This window comes from Chelonoidis abingdonii, chromosome 8, assembly GCF_003597395.2.
Source record: "Chelonoidis abingdonii isolate Lonesome George chromosome 8, CheloAbing_2.0, whole genome shotgun sequence".
Taxonomy (NCBI): Eukaryota; Metazoa; Chordata; order Testudines; family Testudinidae; genus Chelonoidis; species Chelonoidis abingdonii.
In genome coordinates this window covers 34,096,999-34,124,485 of record NC_133776.1, presented here as the reverse complement: position 1 = coordinate 34,124,485, position 27,487 = coordinate 34,096,999, and the positions used below count along the sequence as shown (strand labels likewise).

Below are 27,487 nucleotides of genomic sequence, written 5' to 3'. Positions count from 1 at the left end.
GGGAAGCGGGGGAGCAGATAACGAGGAGACAAGGGGGAGGAACTTGTTTTCCCGTTTGAGATAGGGAGACCCAGGGGTCTGGGTCTTGGGGGTCCTCCCAGGGAAAGTTGGGGAGGCCAGAGAGGGGGTCCCCCCAAGGAATTTGGGGAACCCAGGCTGATAGTAGCCTCAATACTATCTGGTGGCAGCGAAATAAGATCCAAGCTGGGTATAAGCTTGGGGAGGTTCACAGTAAGCACCCAGATTTTGTACGCTAAGGTCCAGATTTGGGACAGACGTTTACCACAATGTGTTAAATTAAATTTTGACTGAACTCCTTCAAGGATGAAAGTATGTCTCCTGCTCTGTTTTACCCGCATTCTGCTATGTATCATATTATAGCAGTCTCGGATGACTACATGTTCATTTTAAGAACACTTCCAATATAAAATTTGACAAAATGCAAAGAAGATACCAACGTGAGATTTCTAAAGGTAACTACAGCACTCCACCCAAGGTTTGGGAATCTGAAGTGCCTTCCAAAAATCAGAGAGGGATGAGATATGGAACATGCTTTCAGAATTGTTAAAAGAGCAACACTCCGATGCAGAACCTACAGAACCCAAATGGCCAAAAAAGAAAATCAACCTTCTGCTGATGGCGGCATCTGACTCAGATGATGAAAACGAACATGCATCGGTCCACACTGCTTTGGATCGTTATCGAGCAGAACCCGTCATCAGCATGGACGCATGTCTTCTCAAATGGTGGTTGACGCATGAAGGGACATATGAATCTGTGGCGCATCTGGCACGTAAATATTTGGTGATACAGGCTACAATAGTGCCATGCAAATGCTTATTCTCACTTTCAGGTGAGATCGTAAACAAGAAGCAGGCAGCATTATCTTCAACCAACTGCTCACACAAAACAAGTTTGGTTACATTTGCAGAACAAGGAGGACTGAGTGGACTTTTAGGCTCTAAAGTTATGTTTTATTTTTGAATGCAGGTTTTTTTGTACACAAACCTACATTTGTAAGTTCAACTTTCATGATAAAGAGATTGCACTACAGTACTTATATTAGGTGAACTAAAAATACTCTTTTACAGTGCAAATAGGGAAGGAGGCTCCCCCTTCCTTCCCCCGGCCTCCTACCTGGAGCAATCAGCTGGCTTGTGGCATTGGAGGGAAGGGAAGCCTGCACACACAGTCCTTGTTCCTCCCTCCTGCCTTCAAAACACCGCAGGCCAGCTGATTGCCCCAGACCTGAGGAGGACTTGGAGAGCAGGCTCCCCTTTCCTCCCCTGCCCAGGGCCACCGAGAGGGGTTCGGGCCCCGGTGAAAAAAATTCAGGCCTCCCAGCAAGGGCGGACTGGCTGAACAAGGCCAACGAAGCTGGGCCCCAGGCCCCCTTCCAGACCGCCAGGCCCTGGTAATTTGTACTGCCTTCTCCCCCACCCTTGTCAGCCCTGCCCCCGCCTCCGGAACTTGGAGTGGGGGAGGGAGGGAAAAGAGACGGGTCAAGGATGGGGGCTTGGGAAAGGGGGAGAGTGGACAGGCTGAGGGTTGAGCCCTCCGCCCGGTGCTTGCAGAGTAGGGGAAGCTGCCGCTGCTGCACAATGTGCTTCTCCTAGGCTACAGCACCTTCAACCTCCTTACCTGCCTCATCTCCAGTGCCAGTGGGCTGTGCCTGTGTAGGGTAGGCAGGAGACCCTCCCAACTTTAGTACTGTATTGTATGTACAGTATGTTTGTGAACACACAGCACGTGCACACTACACCCCCCCCCCCGCCTGCCAAGAGATGCACTGTTGCTCTATGGCCCAATGGCCCTGCTCAGGAATAGGGCTCTACACCAGGTGCTTGCAAGACTACCAGCTGCCCGCAAAGCAGCTGTGGGTGGTGCACAGCAGAGGCCCTGCCTTGCTGTCTTGCTACAGAATAATGTTCCATCTGCTCAACTCCCTCCAGTTGAGGGTGGGAAGAACATAGGGGGGTGGCAGCCAGCCCAAAGCAAGTTACAGGAATAGCGTTCGAGCGCCTGCTTCATCATAGCAAGGGGGAAAGCGGCGTAGAGATGAACAGAACCTGGCCCTGCTCCCATGAAAGTCTGTGAAATGCACAGATTTGCCATTCACTTAATGCCAGCTGCATCTCTCTGCCCCTGCATGCACACAGCAGAGAGGGGCACAGCCCTGCAGCAAATGTTATTTTCCTCCTCTTACTACATTGGCTGCAATGCTGCCCAGGTGCTGAGTGCATGGTTACTAGGGGAGATACAGCGGGGCCATTTTTCCAGGGCACCCTGGAAGAGAGGCCTTTGGTCCTCCAACAGGGCTCCTGTGAAAGTAAGAACCTGCAAGAAATTAAGAACCTCCATAACTAGTCCTAGCCTAAACCCACAGGGGTTCCAGTAGGGGAGCAGATTACCATGCAGAATGACATGGGTTTTCCAAATTCTTTCCCTTGCAATAGTTGATTGATGCTGCATGACCCCGGCCACTCCAGGCTGAAGGGAGTGAAGAGTAGCACATGCATGCGCATCTGGAGGAGGATCACGAGTCAAAAGCGTCCAGCAAGTGATAGTGGAGTGCCTAGCAGTAGCAGTACCACTAGCAGCAAACAACCAACAAAAAAAAAAAACAAAAAAAAAACCAAGAAACCATCAGCTTGGGTTACTAAATTAGACATTTTAAAGCATTTTGATGGAGGCAAGCATGCAGTAGACATTGGCATTGCTCTAGGTCTTACTCCGACCACTATGAGAACAATTCGGAACAATGCCGAAAAGATCAGGGCTAGTGCTCTGTGTGCAACACTGCTTAAATGCTACTACAATAAATCAATCAAGTAGTAGTTTGCTGGAAAACATGGAGAGTCTTCTCTCACTGGATAGAGGACCAAAACCAGTGGAACATAGCTTGTACCACTAGCAAAATTAGAGGTAAGGCAAAAAGTTTATATGACAATTTGAAGAGAGACCAAGGTGAAGGATCACAGACAGACTTTCACAGCAAGTCGGGGATGGTTTGATCGGTGTCTGGTGCAAGAGGCGCTTCCACCCGCATATCATCAAGATGGACAGTGAGGTGCCTAGTGCTGATACTGCAGCAACTAAAAAATTCCCTGACTATGTCAAGAAAATAATTCTGGAAGGTGGCTATTCCCCTAAACATATCTTCAATGTCAATGAAACAGACCTGTATTGAAGAGGATGCCTGAGCGGACTTACATTTCCCGAGAGGAGAAGACAGAGCCCGGATTTAAAGCAGCTAAAGACGGTCTAGCCATGTCTCCGGCAGCATTACCACCTAAAAGCAAGAAGATGAAACCATTGACAGTGTACGAATCTGAAACACCACACACTGTCAAGGGATTTTCAAAAGGAACAACTTCAGTCATTTGGAGATCCAATAAGAAGGCATGGATCACTACAGCTTTTTTTTTTTTTTTCAGAATGGCTGACTCTGTATGCTGTCCCTGCATGGAAGGAATACTGTGCCAAGGAAAAATCTTGATTTCAAGATTTTATTGCTTATTGATAATGCGCCGGCTCATCCAATCAACCTGGACGACCTGTGCAAAAATGTCAAAATTGTCTTTCTGCCACCTAATACCTCATCACTCATCCAACCCATGGACCAAGGAGCCATCGCTGCATTGAAGGCACATTATTTATGCCATACTTTCGACCAGCTCAGAGGCACCAATGGGGAAGGCAAACCTATGATTCAGCAATTTTGGCATGACTACAACATCCTGAAGTGCATCAACAACACTGGTGAGTCCCGGGCTGAAGTTACTCAGGCATGCATGAATGGTGTGTGGGGGAAGCTGTAGTCTGAATGTGTCAATGACTTAAAAGTATTTAAAGATGTTGTCCCCACGATGAAGAAAGATATCCTCGGCTTGGCCAAGCAAGCAGGTTTTGATTAAGTGGAAGAAGCCAACATTACATAACTTCTGTAATCACACAGAGAAGAGCTAACCAATGAAGATCTGATGCAACTAAAGGTGACGAGCAATGGAAGAAGAGGGCCAAGAAGTAGAAGAACCACCAACCCATCGAAATTTGACTGCCAAAATGTCTTTCTGAAGCTTTCCAAATGATTGAAGCTGACTTGCAAATCCTGAGTGATGACAATCCTGACAGGGAACGCAGCTCCAAAGTGATTAGGGGAGTTGGTCATCTAATGACTTGCTATAAAGAAATTCACCAAGGGAAAAAAAAAAAAAAAAAAAGGAAAGCAAAACAATTTCTAGATGTGTTTTTTCAAGTTCAGCAAGAGAAGCAGCCAGACAATCCACTCTCTTCCACCCTCTGACTCCATCACCTCAACCAAGCTTCAGAATGATTGTAGCATTAAATTGCTTGTTTAAAATGTATATAATGCCTTTTGTCTGGCAAAAACAAACAATTTCCCTGGAACCCTCCACATCTACATTAATTCTTATGGGAAAATTGGATTCGCTTAACATTGTTTCACTTAGTCACATTTTTCAGGAACATAACTACAACACTAGTGAGGAGTTACTGTATTTCAGAGACGTAAGAATACAGGACCAGGTACCATACCAGGATGTATTAACCAGCACTGAAGAAAAAAAAAAAAAAAATCAAATCAGTTTTGGTCTTTAAAAAAAAAAAAAAAAAAGTAATTTCTAAATGAATTTTAAACTAACTGCTCTTTGATCACTTGTGCATAAGGGTACAATTTAGTCACGAGTATTTTTCTGTAAAAAAAGTCAAGGACAGGTTATGGGAAAGAAACAAAAATCAGAGCCTGTAATTCATCCATGACTTATACCATAAATACCCCTGATTGAATCTGGGGGGGAGGGGGAAGAGGAGGAAGAGAGAGGAGCAGGAACCTAGGGAGGACAAAAGGCTGCTCTGGCCACCCCTGGGGCCGCTGCTCAGGTAGTCCCCAGGGCCAACTGCCCAGTTCCACCAGAGCAGTGGCTGGCTATAGAGCTGCCCGAGCATGTGGCTGTAGAGCCGATCCTGCAATGACCGGTGTTGCTGTCCCCAGGGCTAGCTGCTTGGGCAGCTCTGGGGTCAGCCACAAAGGCTGCTGCAGAAGTCACGGAATTTGCGACTAACACAGAGCCTTACTTGTGTATAATCTTCAATGATATGACCACTGCTATGGAAGAGTTATCTGTGCTCCCTCTACTGGCTATGAAGCAGCAGAAAAATGTTTAACTTACATGAAGAAAATACACTAACACACAGTTCAAACAATATTATGCACCAGATTGCTACAATTCAAACTGAATTCGAGCAAAGGTACCTGTTGTCCAAGTTAATTGCAAAAAAACAGAGTTAGTGATCAGGGTGAAACCCTAGTCAGTCCTAGATTAACACAACAGAGTCAAGAGACCAACAAGTTCTGGAAGGAAAGAGCAATTTCTACAACTGCAATTCTGGGATAACAATTTATCTACTTCCCTGGCTTCACATTTAAAAAAAAAAAAAAAAAAAAAAAAAAAGGAGCACCATGTTAATAACTCTACCTCCTTTCAAAATGAAAAGTGATTGCCCAAATCCTTAAGAGAGTGTTTTACGTGCAAAAATTAAAAAATAAAATTACTGAGTGACCTCAAAGTGGCTACAACAAGGTCACCAGCCATTTGGTTTATCAGCTTTGATTAATGAACTGTACACATTTAAAACATTTTCTGTATCATAGTGAGTTACTTTTATAATAGGAGATGCACAGTCTTTGCAACTCACCTAAAGTCTTAGTTAAAACAATTAAAAAAATTGTATAGTCATTTTACTAAATTATACCAATAAAAATCAGCTTTACAATGGCTAACTGAATCCAAATTTTGCACCAATTTAGCTATCATTTCTAACACAATATAGTTAAAGTGATCAAAAAAATGTTTGACTCTAAAAACTTTAGGCAGGTCTAACAAATAAATTGTAGTAATACTCAGTGTTCCCCCCCACACACACAGTAAAGCATGCAGAATACAATATTTATACAAGTTATTTACAGTAACAAGCAAAGATTCAGTTTTGAAGTCCCTTAATACATGATTTAATAGTTATTCCAAGTGTGTTTACCAGTAAACTAGAAGAGGGACAAGCTGTAAAGGTCTTGGGCAAGTTTAGCTTGCCAAGGCCTCTCTCAGAGCTTTAGAACTCTTTTTACTCATGAAAAGTGGAAACCTTTCCCTAGTGATCAAGAGTGGCTAAAATCATTTTTAAAGCAGAATTTAGACCAAGATTTTTTCAAAGCCTCAAGTTAACATCCTAGTTCCTTCCATATTTAGATAATTAAAGTGACTTAAGACCCCAACTTTAGGTTCCTATTTTTGAAAATAGCAGCCTTAAGATATTTTGAAGTAAGTTTCTATCCATATGATTGCAGAGAAAGTCTTCATGATTGCAGAGCGCCTTCCTAATGTGAATTGACAAACTTTGAGAAAAGTTACATTATCAGTTTTCGGGATACTCTTCATAACCCTGGAAACAGTGTTAGAGTGACCAGATAAGAGGGAGAAAAATATCAGGACACATTAGGGAGGAGGGGTGTCTGCCGGCAGAGGGAAAAAAAAAAAAAAAAGCACGAGTGCTGCCAGCAGAGCAGCAAAAAATAAAGAAAGAAAGAAAAAAGGGAAGTGCTGCCTGTGGAGCGAAATCTCGGGACAAATTGCATCCCGGCCATAGATTGGTCGGGACGTGGGACAAACACCTAAATATCAGGACTGTCCCAATTTTATCAGGACATCTGGTCACCCTAGTGTTAATTTCATATTGCTGCTGGGGAAAGTTATTAGGTAGGACTACATCTTTGTTCCCCCACCTCCCAAAAACACACCCAACTAGGTTGAGGAACAGCATCCTGGCAGAAATCCTAATACCTTCTCAGTGGTGGCAGATGACAGAACAAAGAGCAATGGTCTCAAGCAGGGCCGGCTTTAGGCACCACGGGGCCCAATTTGAAGGAGCTGCCACTGAAGTCCCGCTGCAGTCTTCGGCGGCAGCTCAATTGCTATCACAGAGGAAGGTCCCTATGCCAACATGCCGCTGAAGACAGCAGCGGCGATTCAGCTGTCGACGATGACAGTGCCCAGACTTCAGCAGCAGCTCAATCGGCAGCTGGTGCCTTCGGCGGAAGGACCTTCCTCCATAGCAGCAATTGAGCTGCCACCAAAGACATGGTGGGACTTTGGTGGCAGCTTCTTTGGGACATTGTAGACCCTCTTAGGGGGTGGGGCCCGATTCCAGGGAATCCGCTGAACCGCCCTAAAGCCGGCTCTGGTCTCAAGTCAGTGGGAGAAGTCTAGGTTGGATATTAGGAAAAACAATCTCTAGGAAGGTGGTGAAGCACTGGAATGGGCTGCCTAGGCGAGGTGGTGGAAGCGCCATTTTTAGAGGTTTTTAAGGCCCGGCTTGACAAGTCCCTTGCTGGGATGATTTAGCTGGGGTTGGTCCTCCTTTGAGCACGAGGGTTGGACTAGATGACCTCCTGAGGTCTCTTCCAACTCTAATCTTCTATGATTTCTACCAACTCAAGTAGTAGGGTCTCTAAAATTTCTCCCCAGGTTCCTATCCTGAACCTGTAGAGGTCTCTCCCCATGGTTTTTCTTTTTGAAAGTCCATCTTTGGCCTGCCAGTTTACTCCTTTGACTAATATGGAAAAATGTCAGGCCAAGCAATGTCCATATATTTAACTTCTTTGTACTGAAATCCAACTTACTGTTAAAAGAGTAAAATGAAAAACTGCTTTCATACTATTTTAGAAAAACTAAACATTTTATAATAATTTAATATGCACATTTCCCCTAATGTCCTATGACAACTCCAGAACAGAGGTTAACATTTCTTCAGCACAGTGATTTTTCAACTGAAATTTTGCTACACATCTAGAATATTCTAAGGTAAATACGCATTTTAGAAATTTTACAATTGTAAAGTGAGTTTCTGTTCACTCACACACTTGACTGATCTCTTCTCTTTTTCTTCTTTTAAATCCTGAAGTAGAAATACAGGCGACACAAAGCTATATAAGTCATATTAAAGGGTACTATCTGACTGAGTGGAAAATCCAATACCCAACTTGCACTTCTTGAAAAAGTTTTCACAAATTGATGTGAATATTTATTTTGCTCATTTGACCCTGATCTGAAAGTTTAGGATGAGATTTTTTAAAAGCACACAATGATAGCTTAATCTTGTTTCCACTCAAATGAGTTAGGTCAACAATGCATAAGTTAGCCCCTCTTTATAGTGTCATGCCTTTAAAAAAAAAAAAATTTTAAATCCCAAACCAGTTTACAAAAAAAGTCATCTGTAGATGAGCACAAGGCCATTTGGCTAGCAAGTCCAGAGACATGTCTACACTATGGACAAAAGTAAACAAATGTGCGCTAAAAGTAGCCATGTAGCCAGGTTACTATGGACAGGGAGACTGGGCTAACCACTGCAGAAAAAAACCCAGGTGGTCAAGGCAGGTTTGAACTCAGGTGGCTAGCCCAAGCCGCTGCCCATGCTACCCCAACTACATTGCTATTTTTAGTGTAATAGTTTTGTTCGAGCTAGCACATGCCTACCCATAATGGGAGGCATGCTCGCAGCTGCAAAGCAGACATACCCCGAGAAGTACTAGGCTAGTCTTCCTCTCTCATTACTCCAACCATGCCACTACACTTTCCAAATCTCTTTACAAAGCTTCTCTTCTTCCAATGCCAGGTTACTATACTCTTCACAACTCTGACCTCATTGCCTACTGTTCATTATCTCCTCTATCCTTTAAATGCTCCTTTATCTACCGTTGTATGCCGTGTAGTTGTAGCCCCATGGCCATGGGTCCCAGGATATTAGAGAGAGAGGATGGGTGAGGGAATATATTGGAATAAAAGATTACCTTGTCCCCTTCTAGCTATCAAGGTATCATCTTCTACCTCAGCCTATGTTCTGAGCCTCCTCTAAGTCCCCTCTTCTCATTTAAAGGTCCACTGTTTACAAAGTCCTCCTAAATTTACCAATAGTATTTCCACACCTTCCTATACCTAATGCCCCCCACCGTAGGTGAGCTGGACTGCAAAACTTCAAGTAGGATCTTGGGCAGGCCAGGAAGTGAGGCCAAAGCTTTTATAAAAAAAAGTTGTGTATATTTACAGCTCTATATAAATAGAAATTCATTTGCTGGAATAGTCTCTTAAAATGTGAGTTAGCTCTGTTTTTATGGACGTTACAGAATGTAAAAGGAGCTCAGCAACACAATCTGGCATATAAAACAGTTGACATTAGGTAGGTGAGATTGTGATGTCCTGTGACATAAGGCAAGTAGGGCTTTCAAAGGAATTAATTTGTTGTTCATGTTGAGAAAGTCATTTACTTGGCACTGATTCTTGTAGTATACAGAGTTGTCACTAAAGTCTGTGTTTTACAGGGCTGGAATTATGATCAGCGAATAACTGCAAAGAAAGACGTATTTGATCAGTTCTTGCTCAGCCGCTGCTTCAGTCTTAAAGATAAAAACTAAGATTGAGCTATGAGTTTCTTCTTTTAAGGAAAGACGACGACTATGGCTATCTGCATGTTGAACATGCATGTTAGTCAGCGAGTTTTCTGAATAAGGAACTATACAGGCTGCACCAGAAAAGGAGTTAAGGAGTATTTGAAAAACTAGTTAAAGCTTTATGTGACAGCAATTCCCGATTCTCATCTTCAGCATAAGCTGTTTGCCAATCTACCTTGTTCTCTCAAATCTTTAAGTGTATGAAAAAGGTAAACGCAGAACTAGGGTACAATTCTATAATTGTGCTGTATTTGCTCATTTTAATGGAGAGAGAACACTCTCAGGTATCTGATACTATTTGGACCACTGATGGTGTTACTGGATGGTAGTGCTGCGTATATTTTAATAAACCCCTACATTTGCAGTCCAAAAAGATGACCAGCCTTCTGAGCCTCTCCTACTTTAGGAGAATCATGACTTGAAATTCACCACTACAAGTAGCTGTAGTAGAGACAAGCGTTTTTACTTCAGTTAGTTTAACCCTGCTCTAAGCAGAGTTGCACAAAGACAAGATAGGCACAAGTCAGGTCTCCACTATAGTTTCCACCAAGGAAAGTTACAAGTCCTAGTTTTCTTGGTATAGGCTAAGCCCAGCTGTGGCAGACTACTGCAGATGGAGCAACACTGAATGACAGTGACACCCTAAGCATCACTAAAATCTGATTACTCTAACTTTGAGACATGCACTGCAAGGTTTTAAGTTTGGTTTCTTTGGCTAAGAGCATATCAAGAAAGTGATTATCTGTGTGATGCATTATAATTTAGGCAAGGGTTGGTCTAGAACACCAAATTGGAAAGCTACATCTAACATTGAAGGCTCCACTTTAGTGCAGCCAGTTCTCCTTGATGAGGGCAGGCTTCATCCCCTTTGACTTAACAAGAGAGATGACAAGAAGGTGCTGAAGTAAACAAGACCAAGGGTTAAGAAACATGGCTCCAGTCTTTCAGGCCTATGGCAATAGTTTAGACCAGGAGTTCTCAACCTTCTTCTTTCTGAGTCCCCGCCCCAACCCACCCCTCCAAACATGCTATAAAAACTCCAGGGCCCAACAGGGGGCCTCAGTCCCACTGGGCAAGGGGTGTGGTCCCTCTGGCATAGGCATAGTTTGACTGGGAAGGGGCAGGAGGGAGAAAGGGAGCTGTGTGATCCAGCCTGTGTGGATTGAGGGGGCACAACCAAAAATTATAACTCAAAGGGGGGGTGGAGGGGCACCCTCAGCTCAAAAAGGTTGAAACCCACTCAGAAGGATAGTGAGGGGCTGTGTGCTAGAAGAGGTTCCGCCCCCAATATGGTTTCTGCTTCCTGAGGGTTCTGCAAGCCAGGTCACTCCAACTGGACGGCTCTTACTGGCTGTGCCAGCAGTCAAAGAGGGCTGGGAGTGGAGGAGCAATTGCAGCCCCAGGCACCACCAGCAGGAAGAGGGGCAGACCCCATGAAACTGGCTCACAGCCCCCCAGGAGGCCACAAACCTCTGGTTTAGATGCCTTCTCCTGTGTTGGCGGTTAATGGAATTTGCAGATGTTCAGTACCTCAGCATTTGGCCCTGAATTGTAACTGTCATTTTTCATCTCAAAGTTTCATGGAGGAGCATTTATTAGAGGTCTACACCATATACAATGAGCCAGATAAACTGAATTTTAAATCATCAAGAACTGACAAGAACTTAACTAAAAGCAGATGCATTTACTAGAGAGCTCAAAATTCATAAGCTTAGGTCTAGTGGAACTATTTTGCAGATTGCTTCAGAACCAAAACAAAAACAAAAGAAGTCTAAGATTTATCCAGGCTGAGATTTAAAAAAAAAAAAAAAAAAAAAAAAGACACTTTGCCCTTCCAAAATAAAAGTAAATATTTATCAGCTTACTTGCTAGTTTAGCCTGTAATCCTGAAGGTCCAGGTTTTGATGTCTCTGACTTTGAAGAGCCTGGTAGAGACAGTTTTGTTTTAGGCAGGCTAACTTTTGGGCTGAAGCGAGCGGCCCAGTCAAACTTTGAAGAGCCACCTGTTTTACTTTGTTCTTTATCTCTGCTACTCCTTCTGGGACTGGGACTAGATGCAGAACGAGAACGCCTCGCCTTGCTCTGGTCTTTTCCTTGTTTTACTCTGGCACCCTGAGGAACAGTGGAAGAAGCAGAGGCAACAGCAGAGGAGGAGGAGGATGTAGAAGCTGAAGAAGAAGAATCAGTGATGCTGCTACACCCAGCTTTGGCTGAGGTCACTGATTTTGAAGCCAGTTTGCTGGGTTTTGCAGACCTCTCTTCAACGCCAGTTGATTCAACTGCTGTACCACTCTTTATACAAGATGAGCTCTCTGTCCTTTTCCTTTTCTGATTTCGGGAGCTACCGGTAGCTCCACCCTTTCTGGTATGAGCCTTGCTCGTTGATGGCAATTGTGCAGATTTTGACTGCTGTTCTTGGTCTAAGTGTCTTTTCTTAGATTTTGTATGTGGCTTGTTTGTTTCCGAGAAAGTTTCAGTATATTGAAGTGCTTTGGGTTTTTTAGCAGAGCTAGGGGAATTGGTCCTGTTATAATCTGGGCTAGCACTGCGTTTCACTCCTCGAGAATTGTCTTTCTTAGGCACCTGCCCCGTTTTTTGCCTTTCTGAAGTACTGACTTTGTCTGGGTCTTCTTGTGGTATTATAACTGCAGACGAACTACAGCCTCTGCAGAAGTAAGCAGAAACAGAGTTAATACAATACTAAGTTACAAGAAACTTTACATTATTACAATAATTGAGACCTGACTTCTACATTTTCTTGAATGACAACAGTTAGTATATATATCCTAATCACAATCCATTACGAGGTTTACATTAAACAAGAAAAACATGCTTAGATGAAAAAGGTTGCATTCCAGATTTCAAATTATGCAACTTTACTAGCATGACCAAACTAAAATAAAAAAAGCTGCAAAATAAGAGCATGGAACACTGCCATCTATGGATTTTTAGGGAAGTTATGAGATGATTTTAAACACTATTTGGAGTATAGTAACTCTTGTTTCACAGATGAAAACCAAAATACCTCAAGTCACTATGAAACTAGTACACTGTATACCTATTTCAGAATGAAGTTCCACAAGAAACCAAGGAGTATTCAGTAATGCATAACCAGTCGACTGGATTTCAGATAAGGAAAGATTCCTCATATACAAGGGAGATTTTTTTTTTTTTTTAATAAAGTGATTGCAATTTACCTTTCTTATTTCATTACAGTCACATGAAATATTTCAAAATGATTTAGTTCTCTCCAACAGGATGAAATCTCATCTATTCTAATTTAAGGGGCAGGAAGACAGAAATGGTAAGGAAATAAGACATCGCCAGAGTTCTGATCACTAAAGCAGTCTGCTATCAGATTATTTTATATTTGGTTTAATATATTACACAGTTCAGAACTGTTTGGGAAATTTGCATCTTACCCAACATGTAGGAAAGTTTCTATTTTCAGTATATAATCCAGAGCTAGTTATGCAGAATTTATTTTCTCCCCATCACTGATGAAATGGTGTTTCAATTTGTGAGACTTTTAAGTATAATGCGATGCATGAACATGTCAACACTGACATACATCGGTTGACATTAAGCCTATATTAGTAAAAACTAGACGTCCAACAATTTAGGATAATTTAATATGGTTAGAGTATTATATACATTCTTGAAGTGCACATTACACTTGTTAACAGGAATATGAAGCAGTTACCTTTTAGAAAAGTGTCCCCTGGACTGCTCAGTAGTAGTATTAGACTGCACTTTGGGTGCCTTTGAAATAGATTTTTTACTCTCAGGAGGGCTATGTGCCTTATGTTTTGCCTGCCCTAAATGTGACCTGTCAGCAGAAAGTCAAAACAGAAAGCTATCAGGAGTCTGAGATGTAGATACAAGCCTGTAGATGGAAGGTGTTTTTTTTGTACTTCATACAAATATATATTAGTGTAAGTACAACTTCACATACTTCACATCAACCCTTCATTACACAAGATAATACTAGAATTTATTCTTCTAAAGTATCATGTAATGTTCTGTAAAATGAAATGGACTTAGTAGTGATTTCTAACCAAATTATTTTGGGGCCTCTTGAATAAGTAAGACATTGCAAAAAAGTTTCAAACCTAAAGAATCGTTAAGTGTGACATTATCTGCAGTTATTCTGCTATGCAAGCCCAACCAATTACCAATTATCAACTCAAGCATGAAAAACAAGACATGACCAGATTTAAAAAAAAACAAAACAAAACAAAAAAACCCACACCACACACATTTTCAAAATTAGGGCAGTTTTTTTAAAACAGGGAAAAATATTAACACATCAACCTTGAATGCTTCCATGCATCTGAGCTTATCCACTAAAAAGGTGTTTACAAGTTTGCCCCTTTGCTGTTCAATTTCACCAATCCACCAGTACGGGTTCTCCCATGGGCACAGGTAATTCATCTCCTCCAAGAGCTGGTAGCTAGGTTGATGGAAGAATTCTTTAGCTTTTATAAAGTTATCCATAGACAGTACTATGGGGTTATACTATTAGATATTTCATCCGCTGCATTTCACTTGTTAACATTCATGTGCTTCCACTGTTGCTACTTTGACTTTGTAAGAGTAGACCCTATTATGCAGAATATGATATAGGAAGAGGACCAGGCTTTAGGAAGAACCACCGCCAATATTTCAGCTACTCCAGAACGTAACTTGCTTCTTCCAATAACATAGAAGATATTCAAGGGACATAACTAGGGCCCTACCAAATTCACAACTGTGAAAAAGACATCACGGACCTTGAAATCTGGTCTTGTGTGCACTTAAGCCTATAATAGATACAGATTTCAAGGGGGATACAAGCATCTCTCAAACTGGGGGTCCCAACACAAAAGCTGATCATGGAGGGGTGGGGAGGGTGGCAGGGGCAGTGTCGTGGGGGGCGGGGGGGGCATCATGGTATTGCCTTTGTGCCTACTGCTGAGAGCGGCATTGCCTTCAGAGCTGGATGGCTGTAGAGCGGTGGCTGCTAGCACCAGTGCAGAAGGGTGCCATACCATGCTAACCTTATTTCTGCGCTGCTGCTGGCAGCAACGTCACCTTTAGAGCTGGGCTCCCAGCCAGCAACCACCACTCTTCAGCTACTCTGCTCTGAAGGTAGCGCTATCGCCAGTGGCAACACAGAACTAAGGGTGACAATATTGCAACCCCCCCACCACAATAACCTTACAACCCTCTTTTGTGTTAGGATCCTACACCACCATGAAATAGCTGATTTAAATGTGAAATTAATAAGTCTACAATTTTTTGAATCCTATAGCCATGAAATTGACTAAAATGGATTGTGAATTTGGTAGGGTCCTAGACATAATCAGTTACCCAAAAATCAGAATTTTACACATGCTATTAACAAAGCATGTCTAATTCCTGAGCCTTTTACCAATTATACTGAAGTAGGGGAAGGTGAGAGATTGTGAGCACCTCTGGCCTTGACAAATCTAGTTCTTAAAAGTTTGTTTAGAGACACCGGCAGTGATGGAGAGGAAAGCAGAGAAGCTGTGCATTGACAGAGAGCAGCAGCTGTCCCAACTTTAACAGGTTAATAAAACCTTTTAGACAGCTTGTTTCCGAAAACTCTATTGAGAATCTACAAAAAGTGCTCTTACCAAGACAACAGGCAAGCCATAAGAATAATGGATCCAAGAAACAGCAGCTATGAAACAGCTGCAAAAATCAAAAGATTATGATCCATGGACTGAGAAAAAAAGCTCTACCGGCATATAAAAAATAGAATGCTATTCCCTTTCAAATCTGTGTAACTGTTTCCTGTATGGGTTTTTGTAGCTTGTGACTAGAGGAAAAGAAATAAAAAAAATTATTTTTTTCCCCCTATTAAGTGGCATTTTTAATGTAATCAATTATCATTGGGAAAGAAGTTCCAACACCCCCCCCCCACCCCCCAAAAGAGAGACTGTACGTTACCCTTTCAAAAGAAAGGATCCAGTTAAATTAACTGATCTAAAGGCAATACAGTGGTGGCTCAAAGAAGGGATGCAGAAAGTGACTAAAAATGAGCCCATGCAACAGAATGAGCCATCAGAGTTGGTTGGGCATAGAGGCCCACTATTGCAAGTGACCTTTTCATAAGGTACTTTAAAACTACATTTAATCTGAAAGCACCATCTACGGATGTACAGTATTTTTAATTCATGGGCAGTCAAAGCACTTAAGCTGTCACAACTTGTGACATCTCACCCACATATGTTACAAATGAGAGTTACATATACTGTATAAATCTATTAGAAAATGCCTTCCTCTAATCCCATCTCTTGTTCTCTGCCATCACTGGAAGCAGGCAAGGCAAATTTGAAACTGCTCCAAGAAATCATATAATGCTGTTTACAAAATAAATATTTGAAAGTTGTCTAAGATCATACATTTGTATTTCTCCCAATTATGCTCATTGAGTGATTGTGGAAAGATTAAATGTTGGATAGTCTGAATATGAAATATCTGAAGACTGAGTACTGTAAGACAACAACTGGAAGAAAATATTTTAGGTAGTATGGGGAGCTAAGTCTTCCTAGACTTAATCATTTTTAGGCTGTTTTAAATTCTTCAAAGATCAGGGTACCCTCGTCCACTCTATACAACGCATTCTGCCAGCTGAGGTTTGGGCTAGCAAAGTTTAAAATGGCATAGACAATGAGATTTCGAAGGGTTTTCATTTGAAAAAAAAAAAAAAAAAAGTGAGATTTTTGAAATGCACCACTTTTCTCCTCAGAAAAGGGAAGAGCAGGCCCATTTAAATTTCAGTTCGATTTTTTCCCCCCACTTGGGTTCAGTTAGTGTTGAATAGCTAATTTGCTGTTATGGCAGTCTGATCTTAAATGAAATTGGTTCTTCCTGGTGGCACCTTAAGCTTTCACAAAGACAAAAACTCAGTTGAATTCAGACCAGTACACACAATCAGTGGCCCAAAATAGCAACTGACAACAGAATCTGCAAATGGGATTAAATTAAAAAAAAAAGGCACAAACAATTCTTAAGTCTTATTCCCTAATTCAAAGCTTTTTCAGACTTTTCCCTGTGTGTTAAAAGCACTCAGTGAGAGACATCAAATTCTAAGAAGGAAGAAAACTGATATTATACCCTTCAAACCCTTGCTACCCCCATGCTCCAAGTACTATCAATGTCAACATCATCACTCCATGCACTGAAACGTTTCACTGCTAAATAAATAGAAGATATATATTTTAGAACCTCAATATAGAATTTTGGGCAGCTTTAGAAGACTGAATCTGAAGGTTCATACTCTGCTCCATCCTCTGTGGGATGAATTTCCTGATGTTCCTTTAGGAATGTGTGTAAAGAAGAATGACACCTGGACATTGTTTCCACTAAGGGATGACCTGTGCATCTTGCATGGTGTTATAATGGGGAAAAGGCATAATCTCACCTTAAGCTACAGTAATACACACACAATTGGGCAATATTCACAAAAAGTTCCATCCCAGCAGATAGCTAGCTCTCTCGTAGGCACTGAGCAACAGCACCACTGTTTTACAGCATTCATGGAGTGGTTCAAAATTGCAGACATTGGAGGGGCTGTGAAAATTAGGACCAGGATGCTTAACTTAGTCTGAAATGGCTAGAGGGCCATTTACCTATTTCTCTTTATAATGCTGTCTATTGTCAAAGAAATCATTAAGGTAGTCTAGCCAACAAACAGATGTGTGAATCTTTGCTGGCAGCATATTGCTGAAATTTGAGCCCGACGGATTGTCATCTAGACAGTTAATGGATTCTCAAAGGAAAAAGGATAAAAATCCATGTCCTATGGACTCTTCAGGCCAGTGCTTTTCAGAGAAGAAGCAGCAGCTGCCCATCACAAGTCTGAGATTTGTAGGGTGTCAACTGAAGCCCTACTAAATGACATAAGCACAAGTAAAATAAGAAAGTGCTAAAAATACATAAGCACTCCTTCTGATGCACTTGCCTCAACCTGAGTTCTGTGTAGCTTGTTCCATTACAAGTTGCGCAGGGGGCGGGGAGGGATAGTTTAGTGGTTTGAGCATTGGCCTGCTAAGCCCATGGTTGTGAGAGTTCAATCCTTGAGGGGGCCATTTAGGGATCTGGAGCAAAACTCTGGGGACTGGTCCTGCTTTGAGCAAGGGGTTGGACTAGATGACCTCCTGAGGTCCCTTCCAACCCTGATATTCTTTAAAAAAAAAAAAAAAAAAAAGGGGCAGAGACAAAGGTAAGCAGGCCAACCATAAGCAACTGGAACTTCCAGTATGACTCAGTACAAGCAAAAAAACCTCCTAGGTCAATTACTCTAGAGTGAGAGACACACCACCTACAGTAGCTTTCTGAACACTCCTAAGGTCATTTTGATAAAGTTCTTGAAGCCAGGGTTGTGCATCCATTTTTTCTTAAACCTCAGAGAATTCAATTTGTTTTTAAGCCAATAAACCCTTAAAACCCAAGAATCAAACATAGCATTATATTGTTTGCGGAGTTGTTTGAAGATGTAAAGTATTAAATCAAAATTAAGTAGTGTCAAAAAATGTTTTCCAGAAGATAGGAAACTGACAAAAGAATGAGCTGTAATGCTTTGTGCTAACATATCGTGAAAGAGATCTCAATCGTTCTTCTACAGTTAGAATTTCAATGTTAAGAGAAAAAGGTTGTGATGCTTTTTTGAAAAGTTAGGGTACTAATATACAATTTATATCGAGATGAAAATCAGGTCTCATATGGAAGGCTGTATAGCTAGTCAAGATCCCAAGTTCACTCCTTTTGTGGAAGTAACTGAGCTGACAGCCTTCAAAAGGTAAAAGTTCAATGCACTTCATTCTCTCCCTCCCCTCCCAACGGTTAGCTTGAGTGTTTCTATATCATTCTCTACAAGCCAGAATGTTGTACTGTGGCTCTAATAAAACTTATTTACCTTAGAAATTTGGTCATACTAGAGTGATCAAATTCATGACAAAAAAGTTAAGAAACGAGCATACCAGTACCTGCTATAGCACTCCATATAGTTTTACACAAGAAATACCTCAGTACCTATATGCATATCAGTTTATTGTACACCGATAGCCAATGTAGCATCTTACTTTTAATACGGTTCCTCCTAGACCTAATAATTCTCATTACTTCTCTAGTGGAAGACGAAGACAGAAACACAAAAGAGTCTCCTGGATAATACCCACTTAAGATTTGGGTATTAAGCAAATTTGGAAACAAGTTAGTCGCCACTGCTGCAAGAGAAAGGGGCTAAACCCAAGAGGACAACTTGGAGAAAGCATGCATTGGGTATAAAGTAACCCTTCTCAGATTTACATATATTTGACACTAGGAAACTCATGAGTAGTATCCAGCTTCAAGACAAGTGGTGAGCAAGATTAGATCATGACAAAGAACAGACTACCCCTGGTTTGGGTTAAGGTCCAAATTTCTTGATCAAGGTACAGTCAAGGTCTAGATTCTAGAGAAAATATAAAAACAATGATAGAGATTTTTGGGTCTGTTCAAAAGCATCTGGCAATCCAGATTTGACCCACAGTCCACCTATTAACTACCTGAGCTAAAAAGGTAGCATCCAGTGCACCACGGCAAAGTATGCGTAAAGTGGTAGTTGCTCTGCAAAGCTGTAAGCTAAGCATAAGGACTCTCCATCCAGGACAAAATAGCAACCTTGCTAGAAATGCTAAAGGAAATGGTTTACATTTGACAAAGTCAAATGTTGTTAAGAGGAATTAACCAACTATGGCTATCAAAGGGGGGGGGGAGAAGGGGAAAACGGACCACCAGAGAAATGGAGCAGACATCTTTGTTGAACTGCACAGAAATGACAACTGGTTTTTTTTTTTTAGATAAAAGTAGTTTTATTGGTTTGGGCAGAGTTCAGGAAGCCAGCAAACTCTGGAGTTTAAGCCCAGCTGACATTAAGTTCCCTATAACTAGAAAGGCAACCTCCTCACTACCTCATAAGAGTGTGTGTCCAGGATTAGTGTTTGTGCAATGCTTTCAAGTAATACTCTGGTGTACACACTACAGTAAGTTTAGCACAAAAATTTATCTACCATTGTGTTGTGAGTTTACTTGTTCAGTCTTCCTCATAATGATCACTAGCCCTGAACAATTTTAGTGTCCAGTTTTGCTACTTCAGTCTTCTCTTCCAAGTGAAGATATTGAACACTGTTATTGCAATACTAATCTTTTTAGAGTTCGCTATTTATTTTTTATACATTCCTTTAGGTTTCAGCCAATTTAGTGCACAACAGGATTTGACACCTTGTTTTGCCTCAAGCATCAGACTCTCAAGCTTTTTTCAGAGTCTAGATTATATTCCACTTGTGTTCTATTAGCTACTTTTAAGAAGTCTTTCAAGCCTAAAGCCATGTCTACACTAGCAAATTTACAGTGGCACAGCTGTACCAATGCAACTGTGCCACTGTAAGATTGTTCGTGTACCCACTCTACACCAGCAGAAGAGAGTATAGAAGAGCTGATGTGGACAGCATTGTCAGCGTAACTTATGTCACTCAGGGGCAAGGTGTTCCCCCCCCCTCCCCCACATACACACACGAGTGACATAAATACCACCAACAAAAGGGTAGTGTAAACATGCACCAGAGGTGCAATTTTTCATTACAAGTCCCACGTTGTTAAAATATTTAGAGCCACAGTAAACCAATCCCATATAAAGAGAGTTAATACTTCAATTCCCCCAATTACCATGAAAATTCCTTGCAACCTAATATACACAAGAGAGACTAGAACTCTGTTGGGCAGACACTCCATGTGCACCCCAATATTTGGGTCTGATGGATTACTCTCACCACTCTCTTAAATAGCCCCTCTACTTTTCTTCTTTGATGAAGGTTTATGTATAGCTTGTCTACAGTCTCCTTATCTTCACGCCTCCCCTTTTACAGCCTGGCATAACAACTCAATGGGCTTTCAGGACTACACAGATTAGTGTGATCTAGTGTGGCGGTTATCCACGTAGTGCAACTATTGTGAAGGGTCTGGTATTGGCCACTATATACAGAAAACACAAAAGCCATAGCAGACAATTCAGAATAGCCTGCCCATAAGGGAAAAAGTCTTCATAACTTCAATTAGTGGATGACTTACACTTCCAAATCAATCTAGTTAAAAAAAAAGATTCAGTGAAAAACAGTTACTAGTTTCTCTTAAAAAAAGCTGGTATACCAAATCGATTTAAGTTAAGCAACTTCAGCTACATGAATAATGTAGCTGAAGTCCATGTACTTAGGACATGCTCACTGCGGTGAATCGACTGCTGCCGCTCTCCCATCGATTCTGCCTGGACCTCTTGGGCGATGGAGTACAGGAGTCGACAGCAGAGCGCTTAAGGGTCTATTTATCCCGTCTACACTAGTGGCGATAAACCGACCTCCGCTGGATTGATCGGTCTGCCAATCTGGCAGGTTGTATAGACATACCCTAAGAGTCCTGAGTGTTTTAAAATGTAGAATACAATCAAGGATTTTAAGTAGAGAGCCTCTAAGGGGTCACTGTTGTGGTTGGTTGTCCAAATTGAAAATCTTTTCTATTTAAAGAAATATTATCTCCTCATGGCTAGCTTTCTGCTTCGCTGCAGGATCTCTCACATTTCAACAGTGAAGTCAGTAGCACTCAACCATCCCGCATCCAGGCTGTTGGATGTAGTGATTTCTGGTCTAGATGAACTAATATTTTTGAAGACAATCTGGAGCTATTATGTCTAGGAGTAGTACAGGAAGCTGAACAGACATATTAGCCAGAGCTGTCCATCAGGAGCATCCATCAAGATCAGTGTGTTTGCATATCACTCTGGGATTCAATAAAATGGGTACATATGCTTACATGAGACCTTGATCCCAAGCATAGGAGGAAAAAAAAAATAAAAAATAATAAAAAAAAAGATCTTGCAAGGATCCTAGGATCATGTCTTAGCTGGAACAAGAGTATGGACCTCTTAAGTGTTTTCTCTGGTAGCAAAGCAAATCTATACCAGGATTATACTGGCGTGATAATGGAATTCTGCTACTATTCACAGCTGGTAATGGACTGTCTGCCTAGGATGTCAAATTCTTGCCGATTCCTGGAAGATGAAATATTAAGGTAAACCTATGTTGACACCATGTCCATAACTTGATTGCCTCCTGATAAGATGAGGGGATACTTTCTTATTTGTTTACATGACATATTACAGATGTGTTGTTTGAAAGCCTGTACAGTAGAATTCTTTTGAACAGTTAGGATTGCTATGCAAGCTAATATGATCACTTGTAATTATGTAACATTTATCTTTAGTCTTATCTTTTTGGGAAAAAAAGTTCCGTGTATCTTGACATGGTCCAGGTGTGTGCACCTCAACCAGTTCCTAATGCATCTATGATCAGCCTCTATAGGAAGTGAAGAGTACTCCCTTCTGAATGTTGTTGGGATTATGTAGTCACTGGACTGGTTGCCCATGACAGCTGGGACCACATCTCCTACTCACCCCATACCTCAGGGATAGATGCATCCATTGCATGGTTGGCTGAAGTCCATGTAGATGAACTCTGGCTAACAATGTTATGTATGTGTAAGATTGTATGTGGTACAGAAATCTGAAGCAGGTTCTTATTGTGGTTGATGGATTCCTTTTGATACTAGTAATCACTGTCTGAACAGAGTGAAACCTGTTCTTGGGAAGACATGCTTTTGCTGATTTAGAGTTGACAACGATTCCTATGAACCATCATTTCAGAGACTTTTGTAATCTCCCTTGATGCCCAGGTGCCTGAATAGGTGAAGGACAGATCAGAGCTGTCCTGATGAAGTCTGCCTTTGACCAGCCAAAATAGATTTGGGTATATGTGAATGTCCTACCTCTTCAAATGTGTAGCCACTATAGCTAGGCATTTTTTTCTTATCTCAGGGCTGTGGAGAGCATAAATGGTAGAGCTTTGTATTATATTGGTAGTAACAGGAAGAGAGGACTAACAGAGGATATGAGAGAGATCTAAGTAAATAAGGAAGTGTAATTTACTCCTTCTCATAAAAAGACCCCGGGGATCGGGGAAAACCAAATGAAATAGGCAGCAAGTTTAAAACAAATAGAAGGAAGAATTCCTTCACACAATGCAGTGTCAACCTGTGAAACTCCTTGCCAGAGGATGTAGTGAAGGCCAAGACTAGGTAAGTTCATGGAGGATGGGGCTATTAGCCAGGATGGGAAGGGATGGTGTCCCCAGCCTCTCTTTGCCAGAAGCTGGGAATGGGCAACAGCAGATGAACCCCTTGAGGATTACCTGATCTGTTCATTACCTCTGGGGCAGCTGGGATTGGCCACTGTTGGAAGACAGGATACAAGGCTAGATGGACCTTTCATCTGACCCAGTATGGCCATACTTATGTTCTTAATAATTGAGTCCTACTACAAATCCCAGATACTTCCATATTCTAATTCATTTGGCACACAGAAAGTACAAGACTTTGAGGAAGAGAGCCACAAGCCAGTCTTGAATCTAAAGGGATGATTCAGGATGGCAAAGCTTGCCTCAGGCAGACTGCATATATATTTGTTCAATACTCAGTCTCCTTAGATATAGGATACGACAAAGACACCAATTTTTCTGCAGAATAAGATACCAGGAGTATACGGAGCCTCTTTTATAGCTTCCAGGCCAAGACAAGACGACACACATTTTAGGTTTTTCACAAGAAGGGTCCATGAAGAGTGACAGGCAAGAGGGGTGAGTAGGGACAAGAACTGAAATTGGATCAATTAGCCCTGACAGTTTCCAGTACCCATTTGTCAGTCAACATTACTCACCAAGCACAAGGGGGGAAAAAGCCAGTATCCCAATGTTAGGTTTGGGGATGGCTCTTGTCTAATCTAAGCACGGACTCTTGCTTCAAATCTGCTGTCTGGAAGCAGAGGAAGAAGATTGTCACCCGAGAGAACAATGATAACCTTTATTTAATAAAAAGGTGGAAACCTCACAAAAAACAGTTGCTAAAGGTAAGCGGGAGTCTTCTCTGATTTTCCCTTGATATCTAGGAAGTATATAATTTGGGGTTCAGGTGGAGCTGGGCAATGAGCTAAGAGTAGCCCTGTAATCTTTTAAGAAATTTAACACGTGGTCGGTGCCTGTGCTTACTAAGTCTAATCTTCAAGGGTAGAATTCTCTATTGTTCTTTGCACCAGACTGGGGATGTCAGATTTTTAGCCATGATGCTCTGTGCATAGTTACTGCAGTGGCCCTGGACCTAGTCATTGTCTGATGCATCCATGGCTGCCTGTAGAGATTTTGATGCAAAACTCAGTCTTTGAAAATAATCAGTGGCAATTCTGCTCTGGATTCCCGAAGGACATTGGCTAGAAAGGAGATAAAGTTACCAAATTGGATAGGGTACTTTGTAAACAAGTCTGAATAGATTGATATTTGTAGCTGAAATGATGCTGACCAAGAAGCCTCATCTAAAAAAAGATACACCTTTGAGACCTTGTTTCTGGGGTCCTTTCAGACTGTGGTCTTCTCATGGACTACAGAAACCACTAATGAACCTGGTATTATGCAGGTGTAAGACTGCTCTCTACTCAGTACCCCAAAATGGGTTGGACCAAAGTTGCAAGCATAGTTACCAGATATTAGCTGGTTCATCATTAATTGGTAGTGGTATTCTGGCAGGAGTTGAAGTTAGTAATCTTTATCTTCAAAATCACTAAAGTCTCTATTTCAAGGGTCTGAGCTCTTTCAGACACTCCTGGAAGTCTCCATAGTCAGGAATTGAAGAAAATGACATCAGGAGAAGATGATAGGTCATTGGAAAGGGATGAAAGGTATTGATCAAAAGGCTCAAGACTAGCCTATTCCTCCTTTGCCAGCTGTTCTTGTTCCCAGTGTACAGATAATGGTCTGACAAGGGGTGCTGAACGTTCATGAGCAACACATCTTGAAGAACAGTTACAAAAAAGGTAGATAGTTTTTTTTCTTTGAGTGCTTGCTCATATTGATTCCATTCTAGGTGACTGACAAGTAATATCTATGGAGATGGGCTCAGTGTTCACAACTTAACGGCTTGCAGTACTGTTCTACCGAAGCTAGCATCATCCTGGGCCTGCTGGGTAAGCACATAGTGGGACATAAAGGTATGGACCGATGACCAGGTGGGCTGCCCTACAGATGTCATGAATAGGCACTTGAGCCAAAAAGGCTGCCAAAGAGACCTGCACCCTAGTAGAGTGGGCAGTGACAATCGCCAGGGCGGCACCTTTGCTTGATCATAGCAGAAGTGAATGCAGGCAGCGATCCAAGAAGAAATTCTCTGAGCAGATACAGGGTGACCTTTCATCCTGTCAGCCACAGCGACAAATAACTGCATCGTCTTACGGAATGGTTGTACTGCCAATGTAGAAGGCCAGAGCCCCCCTGACATCCAGGGCACATAGCCTGCACTCCTCCTCGGACTTATGCAGCTTCGGAAAGAAGACTATCCGTAAGTAAATATCTTGGCTCAAATGAAATTGAGAGGCTACCTTGGAAAGAAAGGCTAGGGGCAGTATTAGCTGGACCCTGTCCTTGTACAAGACCGTGTAAGGAAGTTCTGAGCTGAGCACCCAAATCTCGGACATCTAATGGGCCAACATCACCGCAACCAGAAGCGTGACCTTCCAGGAAGGAACAGGAAGCCAGAGGCTCAAAAGTGGGACGTGAGCCACAACAGCACCAGATTCAAGACCCACAGAGAAAGAGGATCCCTGGATGTGAGAGAAAAGGTTCTCCAGGCTCTAAGGAATTTGGCTGTGATACCTTGAAAGAAAACTGGACCTGCCCTCAAGCAGCAGGTGGAAGGCTGAGATGGCTGCTAGATCAACTTTGATCTATGAGAGCAACAAGCCCTGGAGCTTGAGATGCCAGAGGTAGTCTAGAATAAGTTGCAATGAAGCTTGCTCACGACAGACATATTTGCCATCCAGCAGGTAAACTGCTTCCATTTGGCCAAGTAGCCCGCCACCAGAACCACCTTTCTACTTCCCAACTGGACTCACTGCATCTGGGTTGAGCACTACCCCTCCTGCACATTTAGCCACACATCAGCCAAACTGTCAGATGCAGTGCTGCCAGGTTTGGGTCCAGAAGACTGCCATGGTTTTGGTGGCAACCCCTTCCAGCTGCTGCTCAGGAGGTCCAGCTGAGTGCTGAACCAGTGTTGGCATGGCCATGCCGGCACTGAGGATGACCTTCACCATGTCCTGCTTAACCTTCATGAGGACCCTGATCAGCAATGGCACTGGAGGGAAGGCGTACATCAGAGTCCCCAACCATGGGAGCAGGAAGGCATCCGACAGTGATCCTCCATCCATGCCCTGAAACAAAGCAGAAAAAGTGGTATTTCCTGTTCTGCCTGGATACAAATAGGTCCACCCAGGGAATTCCCCACTTGTGGAAGACAGAACTGACCACATCTGGGTGAAGGAACAACTCCTTGTGAGACAAGAAAGTCCTGCTGAGGCGGTCTGCCCAAGCATCCTAGGCCCCTGGGAGGTCAGAGGCTATGAGATGTCTGTCGTGCTGCAGACAGATGTTCCAGAGCTAGAGAACTTCTTTGCAGAGGGTTCTGCTCTGCCTGTGGATATAGAAGACTGGCTGTGTTGTCCATCAGAACCTGGCTCTGTTGTCCATCACCACAACTTGTATGTGAGGCAGAAAGGCTTGAGAGGCTAGGCAAACTGCCCTGAGTTCCTGGACGTTGATGTGCAGGGACCAACTGTGACTGGACCAACAACCTTGCGTACTGCGATTGCCCAGATGGGCTCCCCATCCTAGGTCTGAAGCATCAGATACAAGAGAGTCACCGATGAGACTGGGGCCATGAAGGGGACTCCTTCCAGCACCGACGTGGGATCTTGCCACCAGGTGAGAGAACACAGTACGCAGTCCAGAATCCTGGTCCATGCTGTGCCGGCTGGGGATATAGACCAGCCCCAGCCATGTGGATAGGGGCCTGAGACAGAGTCGCGTGCACCAGACCACGTAAATGCATGTCACCATGTGACCTAACAGTCCCAGGCATTCGTGGGTGGTGGCGAGTGGCTGGGCTCGCAGAGACAGGATGAGGTTCACCATGGCTTGGAATCAAAGTCTCAGGGAGAAAGGCTCTGGCTAGAGTAGAGTACTGCCCCGAACAGTGCATTGCACTGGAGTCAAGGGTTGACCTTCATTCATTACTAGGCCTAGGATGCGACAGGTGGAACAGATCAGGTCAAGATGCCACCGCACCTGATCCAACCGGCCCCTTGTCAACCAACCAATTGTCAAGGTATGGGTAGATTTGGACTCCCTGAGGTTGCAGGTAAGCGGCCACTGGTGCTATACACTTTGTGAACACTCTTGGGGCCAAACGAGAGACCGAAAGGCATCGCTGTGAACTGGAAATGGCACTGACCTAGCATGAAGTGGAGGAAGTGCCAGTGCCCTAGGAAAAGGGAACTATGGAAGTATATGTCCTTTAAAATCGAGGCCGATATACCAGTCTCCCGGATCCAGGAGGCGATGATGAAGTGTTGCATGGTCTTTCTGGCCTTCAATTTCTTGAGACTTGAGGCAATGCAGGCCTAGAATAGGTCTGAGGCCCCCTTTTGCCTTCAAAATTAGGAAGTAGCAGGAGTAGAATCCTCTTCTTTCCATGTTCCACAGAACTTCTACTGTCCCCAGGCACAGAAGGTTTTCAACCTCCTGAATGAGGAGCTGCTCGTGAGAAGGGTACCCAAAGAGGAATGGAAAAAGGGGCTGGAAGGGTTGGTCAGCTATAAATTGCAGGGCATAGCCTGACCAAAACACTGTGCAGCACCCAGTGGTCCAATGTGATATGAGACCAGGCCGACTACAAAGGTCAGAGGCGGCTAAGAAAGACAGGAAGTGGATCGGGCACATTGACTGGGCATCATCCTCCAGCACACCCTCAAAATGACTGCTTTTGGCTCCT

The 27,487-nt window shown here is 42.7% G+C and overlaps 1 protein-coding gene across 10 annotated transcripts in view; it reads right to left on the bottom strand.

Moving 5' to 3' along the window:
• Positions 1-27,487, bottom strand: part of TRIP12 (thyroid hormone receptor interactor 12) — a 174,203-nt gene that overhangs the window by 92,809 nt on the left and 53,907 nt on the right. For 6 of the 10 annotated variants that reach the window (XM_032765634.2, XM_032765637.2, XM_075068497.1 and 3 more), the window contains 2 exons: positions 13,224-13,349; positions 11,386-12,185 (listed from right to left, as the gene is read on the bottom strand). In XM_032765634.2, coding sequence (XP_032621525.1) covers positions 11,386-12,185; positions 13,224-13,349 — 926 coding nt within the window. The remainder of the gene's footprint in view (positions 1-11,385; positions 12,186-13,223; positions 13,350-27,487) is intronic. The other 4 variants (XM_032765638.2, XM_032765639.2, XM_075068499.1 and 1 more) reach the window with 1 other exon arrangement.